This window comes from Octopus bimaculoides, chromosome 10 (genome assembly GCF_046866305.1).
Source record: "Octopus bimaculoides isolate indiv1 chromosome 10, ASM4686630v1, whole genome shotgun sequence".
In the NCBI taxonomy this organism is placed as follows: domain Eukaryota; kingdom Metazoa; phylum Mollusca; class Cephalopoda; order Octopoda; family Octopodidae; genus Octopus; species Octopus bimaculoides.
In genome coordinates this window covers 95,850,601-95,866,175 of record NC_142937.1, presented here as the reverse complement: position 1 = coordinate 95,866,175, position 15,575 = coordinate 95,850,601, and the positions used below count along the sequence as shown (strand labels likewise).

At 37.0% G+C, this 15,575-nt stretch overlaps 1 protein-coding gene across 1 annotated transcript in view; it reads left to right on the top strand.

Moving 5' to 3' along the window:
- LOC106875100 (inositol polyphosphate 5-phosphatase OCRL) overlaps window positions 1–15,278 on the top strand; it is an 80,288-nt gene extending 65,010 nt beyond the window's left edge. Inside the window, exons 22-26 of the mRNA XM_089359082.1 lie at window positions 1,356–1,472; window positions 3,735–3,819; window positions 4,979–5,106; window positions 6,689–6,800; window positions 8,339–15,278. Coding sequence (XP_089215208.1) covers window positions 1,356–1,472; window positions 3,735–3,819; window positions 4,979–5,106; window positions 6,689–6,800; window positions 8,339–8,457 — 561 coding nt within the window. The 3' untranslated portion in view covers window positions 8,458–15,278. The remainder of the gene's footprint in view (window positions 1–1,355; window positions 1,473–3,734; window positions 3,820–4,978; window positions 5,107–6,688; window positions 6,801–8,338) is intronic.
- The last annotated feature ends 297 nt before the right edge of the window (window positions 15,279–15,575 follow it).

Here is a 15,575-nt window from a genome sequence, read left to right as displayed (position 1 = left end):
GGGGGGGGGGGGGTCTTATCTTTCTCCATTTTGTCTTGAATTGTCTTGGAATTCCTTCAAAACAGTCACCGTTGTTCACATTTCTTTTCATGTCAGACACAGCTGACTACCACTACAAAAATCAACTTACAACATGTAATACTGTGATAAAGACGTTCACAATTAATCACATTTCTGAACACCAACCATTTTTTTTTGTTTTTGTTTTTGCTTGCTGAGTCTGGAGGAAGAAGCAAATAGCTATGACCAGTGAAATTGATTGTTGTGATTGAACTGTTGCAAATCAATAACTGCAGAAAAGATATGAGCTGAGAGAAGATTTCAGAGATTGGTGGGGAGGAAGGATTAGAAATAATGGGACTGAAGAGATGTTGAGTGACAAGTGGGCCAGTTGTGCCTAAGTGAAAGAGGTACAAGCCAGCTCCAGAGAACAGAACCCATTATAGTCTCAATAGAAAAGGTACCAATAGGAAACAGCACATCTGGGGTGGGTCTCTAAGTGATTGAGTGCTAATCAGTTGAGTGGCCTTTCTAGTATGAATGATATAATAAATACCTTTTTTTTTTTGTTGTTGCTTTTGGAATATGGAACTAAACACCTGAATTTATTTGATAGAAGAGAGTGGGGTGGGCTCCTGCCAATAACTTGAGGGAATTTGTGAAAATAAGATTAACAAACACTTTGACCTTCATTACTTCGTTTTATGAATGAAAAGGAGGAAAAAGAAAGATCTATATTCACTGTTCACTTCTATTCTCATCTCAACCATCTGTCATTCTCCTAAATTTACCCATCTAGCCATTCCCAATTCTCAGTCATTCTCTTTTTATCCACCTTCTTGTATCTTTAGGGTACACCTTGGCACCTCTTCTCCACCATCTTTTCTTCTCCCTTCCTTGCTGTGGTAGCCATCTATCTTATCTACAGCAACACCTCTGTTCTTGCCCTTTCAACATTTGGTGCAAAGCCACTTCCTTCAATATTGCACCTCCACTCTGCAAAGGGATTTTGTCTTGCAAGCTACCTCACTAGTGCTGGGGCTACCAAAAACGTACCCAGTGCACTCACTAAAGTGGGTTCACATTAGGAAGGATATCCAGCCATAAAAACCTTGCCAAAATACACTTTGGAGTTCAATGCCGCTTTCTTGCTTGTCAGATCCTGTTAAACCATTCAACCTGTGCCAGCATGGAATATGGATGTTAAATGATGATGATGATGATGATATTTAGATGAGAATTAATATAAATGGGAGGTGGGCATCGTTTGAGAAAGTGATACATGTGACATTCTCAGTGTTCAATACATTCAATTTTTACAAGTTACTTTAATATTGTTTGCACTTTTTATTCAGGAACAGCCAGGTAGTTTAAAGGATGTGGATATTGCTGCCACAGGAGGTCGGTTGTATGCAGTCCCAAAGGAGATTTGGCGTTTAATTGATCATTTGTTTAAATATGGTCGATCACAGGTAAGAAAGCTATCCTGGCAGCTTTTTTCATGACTCATTGACTGTAATTTATAAGATTTACAACAAAGGAGTTGTCAGTTCAAACCATGCTATGGCAATTACTACTCTTCTTAACTGAAAATACAATAATTTGCTCTAATAATCCATTTTCAAATATCAGATTTCTATCCGATAAATATAGAGCCAATGATTTCACATAGTCAAAACTTAAACCAAGGTAGGTAATGACAACTCCTAGATACATCAGACAATCCATATATTACAGTCTGACTACATTTTTTTTATCCATCCATTCATTACATCACCATACAGCTTTGAAGAGATGTCCTGCTGAATAAGAAAGCTTTCAATTTTGCCATTCTATTTTCTTGAGGTAAACAGATGTGAATTTCGATTCAAAGCTAATTCCTATAAAATGTTGTTTTTTTTTTGTATAAAATGTAAACTTCCACAAAGCAAACACTTTGTATACATTTATACTTCGTATAATCTTATCATTTAGCTTTTCTTTGTTTCAGTCATTGGCTTATGACCATGCTGGAGCACCACTTTGAAGGGTTCTAGTTGAGCAAATCATCCCCTGGACTTATTTGGTATTCTGTTAGTTCCTTTTGCTGAACTGCTAAGTTATGGGGACATAAACCACTATTGATGTCAGGCATTGTTGGGTGTGGTGGGGACAACCACAATCTCTCTCACACGTGTGTGTGTGTGTATCGACTGGCTTTTACACAGTTCCTGTCTCCCAAATTCATTTAGAAGGCACTGGTCAGCCCTGAAGACATTTGCTCAAGGTACTGTGCAGTGGGACTGAACCCAAAACCACACAGTTGCAAAGCAACCTTTTAACGCCACAGCTTTGCTTGGGTCAGCAGCCACACCTGTGCCTGTATATTTCTTCATTGTTTCTGCATTTTCTTTTTCTATGCTGGCATGGGTTGAATGAGAGTTGTTTAGGCCTAATCTATTTTCGTTCCATTAGTCTTCAAACAAAATGAAGCCCCTGAACTGCGACACATAAATACCGTCACTGTTTTTGTGCCACAGAGACAATGGGGTCTCACACACACACAACTGGTTTCCATACAGTTTCTGTCTATCAAATAATTTCACTCTCAAGGTCAGCCCAAGTTTGTATTGACCCTTCGTAGGCTGGCAGAGTTGGAATTACACTAAAGGCCATTAGGGTCCCCTTTTATTTTTGCACATTTCTACACTATCCATAAAGTAATATTTGTTTGCACCTACTACACTCTCTGAATGGTTGGCGTTAGGAAGGGCATCCAGCTGTAGAAACTCTGCCAAATTTAGATTGGAGCCTGGTGTTGCCATCCGGTTTCACCAGTCCTCAGTCAAATCGTCCAACCCATGCTAGCATGGAAAGCGGACGTTAAACGATGATGATGATGATGATGATGTATATATGTGTGAGTGCATGGTACAGAACAAGAAATTTAGCACTTTTTTATAGTTTTATAAATTATACATAAAGCACTAAATATAAAATAAAACAAAAAGAATAAAAGAAAAAATACATTGATTTGTCGTTCATCGGAATATCTGAAAAAGGAATAGGAAAGAATAATTTCACAGAAGGCCAATGGGGTCCAGTTGGACCCCAATGACCATATTTGATGCTATAACATCCATAGGACTGGGAATTTTTAACTCCAAATTTGTATGTGCCTACATAAACTATTGACAATAAAAGTCATGAGATATAAAATCATTTAAATAAAAAAAATGTAAAAGTTGCATAACTTTTAAAATTTGCTGGGGTCCCAAGGGACCTCCACCGGCCCACGAAGGGTTATACATACATTTGTCAAGTGAACTACAGATCTGCCTACATGGTAAGAAGTTTGCTTCTCACCCACATGGTTTGGATTCAGTCCCACACCATGGCACTTTGGCCAAGTGTCTTCTATCAGTGTCAGGCTGACCAAAGCCTCATGAGTGGATTTGGTAGACGGAAATTGAAAGAAGCCTATCATACATGTGTATATATGTATTATGTGTATGTGTGTATCTTTGTCCACCACTTGACAACCGATGTTGGTGTGTTTACATGCCCGTAACTTAGAGTTCAGCAAAAGAGATTGATAGAATAAGTACTGTGTCAATTCATTCAAATAAAATTCTCCATGGCCATGCTCCAGCGAAGCTGCAGTCTAATCACTTGTGAATTTATGATGCCAAATGTATGATGTAATAAAAAATTGGTTAAAATATTCAGTTGAAAAATTCTCATCTTTTTTACAGGAAGACCTTTTCAAACAAGATGGCCTCAATACTGAAATTTACCAAATTCGAGATTGTCTTGATGCTGGTGCTCCTGAGAAGATTCATATCCTTTTAATTAATACCCTAATCCCATTAATCTTTTTGTTAATTTTCCTATCAAATGTTAATTGAATAAAATGGGATGTTATTACCATTCCATGCAATAGCTGTATAGTGGTTGACTGAAATTTTTCAAATTGTCTTCAGAAGGAAATTCAAAGCCTATTCTGTTTTTCTTTGTTGACATTAAAATCATCACAAAAATGTTAAAGCAAAGAACCATATTGCATTGTTTTGTATTCTTATCATCATTATTTTAATGTTCACCTTTCAATGCTTGCATACATCAGATGGAATTAGTTGAGGTAGATCCTTTTCTACCACTGGATGCCCTTCCTGTTTCCAGCGAAAGTATTATGATTCCCCGGGACCATGTTTTTCATGGAAGATATTGCTTGTATGACAAGGATACTTGTTTATTAGTATCATATGGTACTAACCCCACTCAACCTACATGCACAATGGTCTTCTCAAAGTTTCTGTCTACTAAATTCACTCACAATGCTTTGGTGAGTCCAAGCTATAGTAAAAGACACTTGCCCAGATGGTCAGAAAACCAGCTTCTCAGCCACACCTATCTTAATTAGATACGAGGACCTGCATCTTCATTTCTCACCATCTGTATTGTGGAATCGCACAGGTTTTAAATGAAATGAAAAATATATTTTATTGTATTGTACTGGTGCAATAGACATCAAAGGATTGAAATTGGGACTTTCATGCCAAGGGCAAGAGTAAAGTAAATAGCATTTTTATGGACATGTAACCAAACTGTGGTTTTCCAGGAACTTACTGCCCATGTCAACTTGCTCCTCTTAGATTTAACAATTTTAATCAGTTTCATACACTCTTTACAAATGCCTGTTTTTTTTTTTTTCTGAGTCATAGATTCTGGAGAAATCCCTTTCCTTTGCAAATACAATATTTAAACATCTTGAGATATTGAAATTTATAACTTGTGTATAACAAATCTCTTGATAATTAAATTATTGAAAGAGCCAGGCTGGAAGTCTCTGGATGGGAAATAGAAATGGATAAAAAAAGATAGTTTTTGAGGCTGTTTCAAGTCTCTCTTCTTTTGTAGGCCACTAAGTCATCAGCCATGCCAAATTGTAGAGAAGTTAAACATGTTTTAAAATAATATTTCTTTGACTGCAATGTAGCTGGTAGTATCCATTCTGTGACCAGTGCTTTGATATTGTTCCTGAGGTGTCTGCCAGAACCTGTGATTCCTTGTAATGTTTACCACAAATGCCTTCAAGTCAGCAACAACTACAATTTTTCTCGACAAGTAAGAAATTTGGTTTTGAAAATGTTTAACATTTCCAATGTTTTTGTCTCAGTTCTTGTTAAAGTAATTTTTATATACATGTGTGTCAGAGAGAGATTACGAGATTACACTTTTATGTATGTTTTTGTTGTTCATGGGAAATGAAAAGAGGTTCACCTGCCTCCCTCTCGTCAACACTTGTCTAGCAGTAATCTCTCTGACGATCCTGCCCTTCCCCTGTCACCCAATATAAGCAGCTGCTATCTGACCAACCTGGGAGCGAATTCCCTAACATCCATTCACGATGCCTCCGGCAAGCAAAAAGTGGCTGGTACTCGCCTCTCTCCTCCCACTTCCCTTCTCATGCTTCCTCTTCTTTTGGCTCATCCCCACACGCCCTCCCCCCCAATCTCAAAGATGACCTCCTCACTTCACCCACCCACCTTGTACGTTGTGATCTTCTTAAGCTGGGAACCTCATTCTCTTCCTCTTCTCCACAATCATCATCCAACGAACCATCAATCCTACGAACATCTAAGACGTGACACAGCAATCCATCCACAGAAATGTTTTTGGAATTGGCAGCTGTCACCATTCCTCTGTTCCACTGAGTTGTGCAGCTTACCTTTGGCAACTTGACCCAGACTTCATTTCACACCTCCATGAAGACAAGCCCTCTCTCTCTTTCTCTCTTCCACAAGGCATCCCAATGGTTTACTTGGATGCTGCCATTCATATTTGAATATCACCCTATGTGGCATGGACTCTTCGGCCTGTCCTGATCGGGGCAACCTGTTGTACCAGAATACTGCTTCCAGCGGTGAGACATGTGTCCCCTTTCCGCTGTGACCTTGATCGTTTGATGATGTCTTTCCACAATCCCATTTCCACTCGGCCTGTATTCCGCTCTGAAAAAGCAGTGCACTTTCCACCTTGTTGTCCATCAGCAATTTGTCCACAGCGCTCCGCTCTAAAAATACCTTGTTTAGAATACGTGCCATCTTGTCTGCAGTGCCTGCCCTCAATCCCCACAGTCAACCATTGAAAGGTACGTCCCCTGCCAGTCATCTCCAGTTGTGCTCTACCAAGATGTTTCCCTGCTCATGCACACCTGGAGCAGGGTTGATGGATTGACACCTGTCACAGTTCCTGACCACTTTTTTGGATGCTCTGTCAATCCTCCTGGCGAAATACAGTGCCCTACCCACCCCCGGCTGGTGCATGGTATGATAGTTTCCTTAGTTCGGAGTCAGTTAACCAACACACCAATGCTACCCTTTTCTTCGATTCTTCCCCTAACCCTTTTTCACCCTGGTTAGAACATCTGCCTTGTTTCTCTCTTGGCAGCAGTCAACAAACTGCAAAACAGTCTGTCAGCAGCTGTCTCCCCACCTTTTTTTTCTCCTTTTTCCACACATCAAAAGCATACATGGTGTATGTTTACATTTTTATAACTTCCTCTAACGGTTAGGCTTCCTAATATTTAAATTTATTTCGGTCATCATAAGAAAAAAGTTGAAATGTATAAAATGAAAAACCTGACGTTTTTTTTTTTTCTCTTTCGAAGCTGATTTTTTGTATTTTTATTTTATTTTCTCATCAGGTTCTTAGTTCAATTCCTGAACATAATCGAACTGTCTTCAAGTACATATGTGCATTCCTGCGAGAGCTCTTAGAACATTCGGAAGCTAATAATTTGGATCACAAAACTCTTGGTGAGATTTTTTTATTTTTCATTATATTGTGTTCTGACTTGGTATCCAACTGAGTTTGGTGACTTTGCCTTGTTTAGTAAATGTATTTGTATTTTGTTATTTTCTACAAATAACAGTTCTTCTAATTTGCATACTGCTTTGTTCTGCACGTGGACTTTTGGGTTCTGCTTTAATCAACGAGTCTTTTTGAGTATCGATTGCTCACATGTTCACTCCGTTATTGCTGGGTGGGCCTTCACGTGGATAATTCTGTATTAAAACAACACATTAATTTTACTTTCCTCCTTAAAACCCAAAAACCCCTTCAAATTGCCCTTCCCCTCTACTTGCAAGTATGTCTGACTGGGTAACATGTACCATGCTTTTGTCTAGTGTTTGCATTATCCAGAGCTGTCACTGACACCCTCCTACCTTTGTCCCTGTGGAACATCAAGGATGTGGCAGTTGGAAAAGAAAGACGGTGCTGCTGCACCAGCAGTAAGGCTGATATTCATTCTCCTTGCTCAGGATCATCTCGTGCTACCCCCATCCAGGAACTCAACCCACCATCTTACAGTTCCAACCCATCTAGGCCACACATGCCCTTCCCCCATGACTGAAAATACAACTAACATACTCTATTAACATGACAAAATTTGTTTCATACTATTATTTCTTCAATTCAAACCTTTTTGACTATTAGTGGGATCTGTGAACACAGATGGTTCAGTGGTTAGGGCTTTGGCTTCACAATCAGAAGATCACCAGTTCCATTCTTGGACACAATGATTCTTTGTGTCCTTGAGCAAGATACTTCATTGCTCATCTTCTCAGCAGAAAACACAAAGCAACTGACTCTCTCTCTAACACTTTTGATGTTTTACTAGGACATGAGTGAAAGGCTTAATGCCTGCTCACAACTACACAAGAACCCAAAACAATTAGCAAAAGTAATGGTTAATGTTAGTTTGGTTTTAGAAATATGAAGATGATACACTTGTCATGGCTGGATCATGCACTTCTTAGGAAAGTGTACATCATTAATTCAACCTCTGACTTTCTTTTTCTCAGCTTTCTCACCCCTTCTTCCTCCAGCCCCAATCTATAAACCCCTTTTCTCTGCTGTGTATACACAAAGCCTACTTATTTTAACTGTAAAGTTTGATTGGATCTGAAATCCAACCTAATGGGAGTAGACTCTTAAAATTTTCTCAATTCCTTTATATTCTCGAGTCTAGTTTAACAGCTTTTAAAGTTGAACCTAACACACACACATAAAACTAGAACTAATATAACATCATTTCTCTTATACTGAAAATTGTTATTGATTTCTTCTGTGCTTATCAAAATATCCCTTATAGAATGTTTATAAAATTTGATACCCCTGCTACCCTGAGAGTATAGAGGACTAATGAGTGTAAAAGGGACACAAAATTATGATCATATGTTTTCATTAACTAGGGTTTTAATGAAACACTCTTTCCAATAGATTACGTGATGTTCTATAATGTTAAACATATAATTAATTCAGCATAAAGACATTACTTTTCTATTTCCAGCCTCCATTTTTGGCCACCTGTTCTTACGTCCACTCAAGTCGGAGAGGAATTGTCAGGCAGACACAGAAAAGAAAGCTATGTTTGTATTCCACTTTCTTGTGAATGAGTATGATGAATGAACACCATCACAGCAACATCATCATACCACATTTAAGGGGTTTCTTTTTAAATAGTGTATTATTATTATTATTATTATTATTATTATTATTATTATTATTATTATTATTGTTGTTGTCGTGTGTGGCAGGTGAGGTGGAATGGTAAGATGCTGATCTCAATCACCCTTTCACGCTTGGAACAGATTCACAGGAATCACAAAATATTCTTGAGGAAAGACTTTAAACTTCACAACTTTCCTTTAAACTATAATTTTAAAATTTCAGAACTTTGTAAGAAGTTATTATCATCTTGATTCTTCAAAGAGGTGCAATGCCAAAATGTTTAAAACATTGAATTCCTAGCACCTGCTTCACCAATATCTTATCTGACAGCAAGCAGTTATGTTCTTGGGGGGATAACACATAAAGCTTTTGGCTTAAGATTTCATGCTTATATTTAAAAAAAAAGAAAGAAACAAAAAACAAACCATTATCATCATCATCATCATCATGAATATCATCCTTTCAGGGCTTTCATAAACTGTTGTGTGAGATTCCCCTCCCCCGCCCGTGTCAGTTATTTACCAATGGGAAGATGGCTCTGATCACAAAACATTTAACCTGTGTAAAAGACTTGTTTTTAATATGTGTGTGTGTGTGTACCTCTTTTATTAATCTGTTTGTTGAGTGAGAGACTGGAGACTGGTGTGAATGTTTTCAATATTACGTCTGTGATCCTTTCTGCTTTTGTCTGCCATTCCCAGTTCTTCTGTGGCTCAAGACGTTGCAGCTATTCACACACACACACACACACACACACACACACAAGACAACTAGAACTAATATTCCCAGAATTGGTTTTAAAAGTGGGGGTAGAGTACATTCCTAATATTTAGTTGTTTTTTTTTTAATAGGGGGTAAAAGGCAGCAAAGTTGGCAGAATCCTTTGTGCAAACAATATGCTTTCAGCTCTTCATTTTCTGAGTTCAAATCCTGCCATGTCAACTTTGTCTTTTTATTCTTTCAGGGTCAATAACTTTAAAGTACCAGTTCAGGAGTGGGGGTTGGGGGTTGGGCTGCAATCAACTTGCCTCCTCCTTTCAAAACTTGACTTTTTGCCAAAATTAGGAAGAAATATTTAATGGTGGTGTGAATTGTGTGGTTAATTGACAGACTCGTTAGAACCTCAGATAAAATGCCTTGTGGTATTTATTCGAACACTTCATGATCAAAGTTTAAATCCTGCTGGAGTCCACGTTGCCTTTCGTCCCTTCAGTGTTAATAAATGACCAGCCCAGGGGTCAAGGAGATTGTCTAACACCATCAAAATTGCTGACCCTGTTCCTATTGAGTGAAGTATTTAGCGTGGTCCCCCCTTCTCTGGTCTGGAGTTCAAGTCCCAATGTTTAGCTGTTTCCAGTCAGACTGTGGCCATGCTGGGGCACTGTCTTGAAAGATTTACTCTAACAAATCAACCCCTGTACTTTTTTTTTTTTATAAGCCTGATCTCTTTTTTGCTGAACCCCTCTAAATTACATTATAGAAACAACCAATACCAGTTGTCAAACGGTGTTGGGGGACAAACATACAATGGGCTTCATTCAGTTTCCATCTATCAAATCTACTCTCAAAGCTTTGGTGTGCCTAGAGTTTTAGTCAAAGACCCTGAACCAAGGAGTTATTACAATGGCGTTGAGAAGCAAAAGTCTCAAGGAAAGGGTGAAAAAGCCAAATTCCAATCAAGTGCTGAACTCATTGGTTACATCTTCCTTGAAACTGTAGTCTTGTGTCTCCAATAGAAATCCTTTATTATTAGGAGTGAACAGAAATGCTTAGAATTTCTTTCAGTTCTTTACATTCCTGAGTTCAAATTCTGAAAGGGTCAACTTACCCTTTTACTTTTTTTTCAGAATCAAATAAATTGAGTGTTGGGGGTTGATGTAATCAACTAACTCCCTCCTACGAAAACTGCTGGTCTTGTGCCAAAATTTGAAGCCATTATTAAGAGTAAGAGGCAGAAATCGAGCATCAAATTATATGTGAACACACACACCTTGCTATACTTAGTTGCATTCCTTTGTCTGCTGCAAAGTTTAGTTGGATCTGAAATCCAACTTAATGGGAGAAGACTTACACCACCTTGTCTGTGTCACCTTGTTGCAGGCAGTGGATTAACAAATAAAGCAGATTAACTCTAGTTACGTCCCTTTACATTCAGATTATTGCCAGGTTGTCAACTTCTTGACTTTTGTCTGCTGCTTGATAAATACCAGTCATGCGCTCAGTTTTATTCCCCAAATTCATGACTGAGCTTATTTGGTTGTGCTGTAATACAGTTGGAAGGTGTATAATTTAGGTTTCCATACAAATGAAATTCCTTCAGTTACATTTAAATAAGTGGCAAGGAGCAAGAACCCCCCCCCCCTCTTCCCACCATCATTAAAATCTCAGACTTGATGTATAATATATATAAAATTTTGCTAATTAACATCTCTGGTGGCCATGTGGTGAGATTGAGTTCAAACTTGATATAATCTCTTGTAGGAATTACTTCAACCAGGGACCTAATGCTGTCAAGAAAGTCATCTTTACTTATTATTAAGAAGTTTTATCACTAATTCATTATTAGGGTGGTGGATTGACAGAACCGTTAGTGTTGGGCAAAACTATATTTCTCTTTATATTCTGAGTTAAAAATCCTGCCAAAATCAATTTTGCCTTTCAGTCCCCTGCAAGTCCTGGCCATGGAATGGTTAGAGTCTTTGTAGTGAATTCCTTGGCCTTTTATCTAAATTAACTGAAGGTCCATGATGATGGCCTACGAAACTTAAATGTCTTTCATACTTAAGAGATTGATTATAATGATACCAGTGATTTATTCTGGTATAAATTATATTCACTATCTTCTTTCCCTTAAAATTAAGTTTCTGATCAAAATTATTCTTTATAAATCAATGCCAAGAGGTTATGGGAAAGAATGAATGCAAGAGAAATAAATGAGAAAAAAATATAAATTATCAAAGTTCAGGAGAAATTTCAAAAAGTTTCCTGAAATGTCTACACAGATGGAATCTAACTGTGTTGTTAGATACTTTGTTGGTAAAGACTTTAGATATTTTTTGTTCAAATCATCTTAGAATGGGAAAGTGTGAATCGGTAGATGTTAAACGATGACCAGCTGAGTGATTAGTTTGTCGTTAACAAAATGTTATTATGTCTGCCGGGTGGGGAGGGGAATCTCTCATCTTGATATGAGACTTGGACAGCAATATATACTGGACAAGAGAGGCTTGTTTACCATGACCATCCTTTCAAGGATTAATCTTCCCATCTTTAAAAAGGACAATGAAGTCATTTCTGTTGTCACTCATGCATTTAACCTTCACTAACATATTTATTTAAATGTTCTTCTTTTGAGCCCATGTTGATTACAAAATGGAAGAAAAACTATTTTGATTAAAAGAACAGTAAAAGTGAACAGCTTTGAAATACTTCCCAACCTCTCTATTCTCTGAACACATTTCACTGTCAATGAATGATTTTGTACATAGTAAAAAACATATCTTGTGAAACTGAAGCAGTTTGTCATTGTGTGTGTTGAGACACTTGTCCAAGCATCTATTTTCAGACACTTCAACAGTTTCTCAATTGATATTTATTCCTTTGAATAACAAGAGATGGATTTTAATATTCAAAAGTCATTGTTTGTAATGGATTCTGTTAAAATTGAAAGTGCAGGGTAAACTACATGTGCCAAGCATTTTTTCTGTAGCTAAATTAAAATCTGAACTAACACAACTGCTCTGTGATTATAGATATATATATCAGAAAGACTATGTTTATAACATAGACACTCGGTGCTCCCCTCTTCAAGTTGTAAGCTTATATCCTACAGCATGTATTGCTGTGATTATTCAAAACTTATTCCAGGTTGTGAAAATTCAGGACAGGGCTTCCAAAAGTTACTGAAGACGAGTTTGATGCTTTTAAGACAAATTAAAATACACACACACACACACACACACACACACACACACACACACAAGCTTGTTCTTAACAGTCTTGAAAATTGCTTTCTTAAAATGTATAAGCAAGCTTCTGTTTGGCCTCACTTTATATATATATATATATATATATATATATATATATATATATATATATATACACACACATACATATATATATACACACACATACATATATATATTCACACACACACATATATATTCACACACACATATATTCACACACACATACATAGATAGATATGTGTGCAGCTGGCTAGAAACTTTCTTCCCAACCATGTAGACTCAGGTTCAATTCCACTGCACAGCACCATGGTTGTGTAGCTTCTATACCCTCCAGGCTAACCAAAGCCTCAAGTGGATTTGGTGGACAGAAATTGAAGTCTGTCATATCTATTCATGCTTGTAAACAAGCATCACTGTCATACAAGTGGTGTTCATTGTGAAAAACATGTCAGGTCATGTATTCCTCTTGCTTGGAAACTGAAAGGGTTGCCTCAACAAATTTTCATCTGACCCAAATGTGGACAAGTAGATGTTAAATGACTGTATGTATGTGTGTGTGTGTGTGTATATATATATATATATATATATATATATATATATATATATACACACACACACACATTTTCCTGTTTGTATCAAATATAATCCAAAACATGAGTATATATTTATTAACTGGAGCCAGAGCAACTCAAGTGCCAAGAGTTTCATGCATTGGCACTTATCAATGCACAAAAGACAACCCTTGGGTCACTAAGTTCTGCCAATTAATAAATTAATTATATGTGCATACACACACACACACACACACACTTTCATTGTCTAAAAAGTTAGACTTCAGGTTGTATCACAAAACTAGCAGCAATATACAGTGTAGCTGCCTGTATACCACAAAAGCACTAACCCAGTCACAGAGGCCATGTTTAAAGCATACATGCTGTTAAGATCAATAATTCTTGCATTAACAAAAAAAAAAAAAAAATTACTCGCAGATGGCAATAAAAGTATTCCTTGAAACAAATGTGTCGTCATCATCATCGTATCCGCTTTTTCCATGTTTAGCATGGATCAGATGGAATTCAGTGAGACAGGTTTGCTGCAGCCTGATGCATTTTTTGTCACCAACCCTTTCCAGGCAAGCTCTTCCCATCCACTCCTCATCACGAGATGTTTAAGGGATACTGGAAACGAAAGACACCATATGATGATGGTGACATCACATGTCATCAACTTGTGATTGGTCAGCCTTAGAAGACACCTGCCCCCAGATGCTCTGCAGTAGGACTGAACCTGAAACTCTACTGTTTGGAACTTAATAAAATGACATTAACACTGCATCCTAGAAGCAAAAGTAAGTTGAGTAACTCGATTAACAGAAGGAAATATTTCTAGATGGATTCCAACCCATGCTAGCATGGAAAGCGGACGTTAAATGATGATGGATTGCTTCAAACATATTTGTTGAGTAACAATGCCTACATCTAAGCTCTTTCTTTTTTTTTTAAATGGTTGTATGTTTTTTTTGTGGGTCCTATTTTAACAGCCATTTTCTGGTGGAAAGTGTTGCAATATATAAGGACCCAGTTTCTATCCCAAGTTGGAGTTATTTCAATTGATTTAAAATGTTCCTCAGAAGTATATAATCATAAACTTTGTTTCCTTATAAAAGTGCAGGTTTTCTGTTTGACCATTCAGCCTTGATAATTAATTTGAAAGTAGACAGGCTTCAGACTGACTTATCTTTCTCCTGAAGATTTCTTTCCTCATAAGAAAGAGTGACAAAGCTATCTGTCTGTACTCAGGTTACCCAACAGATTTTGGGACATCTCTTTCAGTTATATTAGTACAAAAAAAAAAAAAAGAACTTGAGAAATATTTTGTTTGGAAAATAAATATTTCTATTTCTAGATCACTCTATTGCTCTTAGTCATTTAACTGCTATTATTGGTATCCACTCCTCCCAGTAGCACCAGAAAATGCTTCAAGTTTTTATGGTTATGTGGAAGTGGACTAATGAGACAGTCCTATCAAAGAATATGCCAAAGAAAACAATGCACGATGTACATGCATGTAGCTCGTTAATCAAGAGAGTATTCTAATCACTCAATTAGATTGCATTTTTCATTTTTCTTTTCTACAATGACTTATTAGCTTCATTAAGAAAGCAGAACTTTCTAGAAGTATCTTTTAGTTTAGCCTCCCCTTTAAAAACCAGATATCAACATTTAATATCTCTGCCCTTTAAACAGTTGTCATTCCTGCATTTTATTTACTTTAAATCTGTGGTTTTAACCTTTGTAGCTCAGCAACAAATTATTTCTAAGAAAAATCACCCCCACCCCCCTAAAGCAACCAGCACCACCTCCTTGTCAGCTCACATTCACCCTCCAAAGGGGTGCTACTATCCCGGTTAAGAACCACGCTTTTAAATCTTAATGGAGAATTTAGTATCAATTTAGATTTAAATGCAAACCAATTCACTCTTTTTATAAAGTGAAACTACCATGACAGAATAAAGTGACTTGCTCAAGGCCAGAATCTTATTGCTCTCTTGAAACACCAACAGCAGCAGCAGCAGTAGTAGTAGTAGTTGTAGTATTTCTATTCACTTCATTTAAACTTCACAAAATGATTTGGGGGAAGAGAAAAAAAAGTCACAAGTCCTAAATCAGATTTTCTCGCATCTAAAAACATTTCACTTAAAACGTTACTATCATTATCCCAAAGGATAATAAACATGCTCAATTGTAATCTAACTCTCTCCAAAGTTATTTCTTTTAAATTATGGTAACAAAATAAAATTATTCAACTGAATATTTGTACCTTTTTTTTCTTCTTGTTATCCTTCTTGCACAATTCGTCCAAAACTATCCGACAGATTCTTTAACCTTTCTTATCAACCAGATTTCCTTTGAAATGCACTGCTTTTGTTTCAACTAATTTTGAAAATGAAGAATTTTTTTAACATAATGCCATTATTAAACTGTTCTTTTTATCTTAAATTGAACATGAAATTTTGACGAACAGTTTTAATTTAGAGTCACTTAAAAACAGGAAGTTTGTATCATAGAATCAGGAGCAGTTACTTAAAAACTTTTACCTTTTCTATTG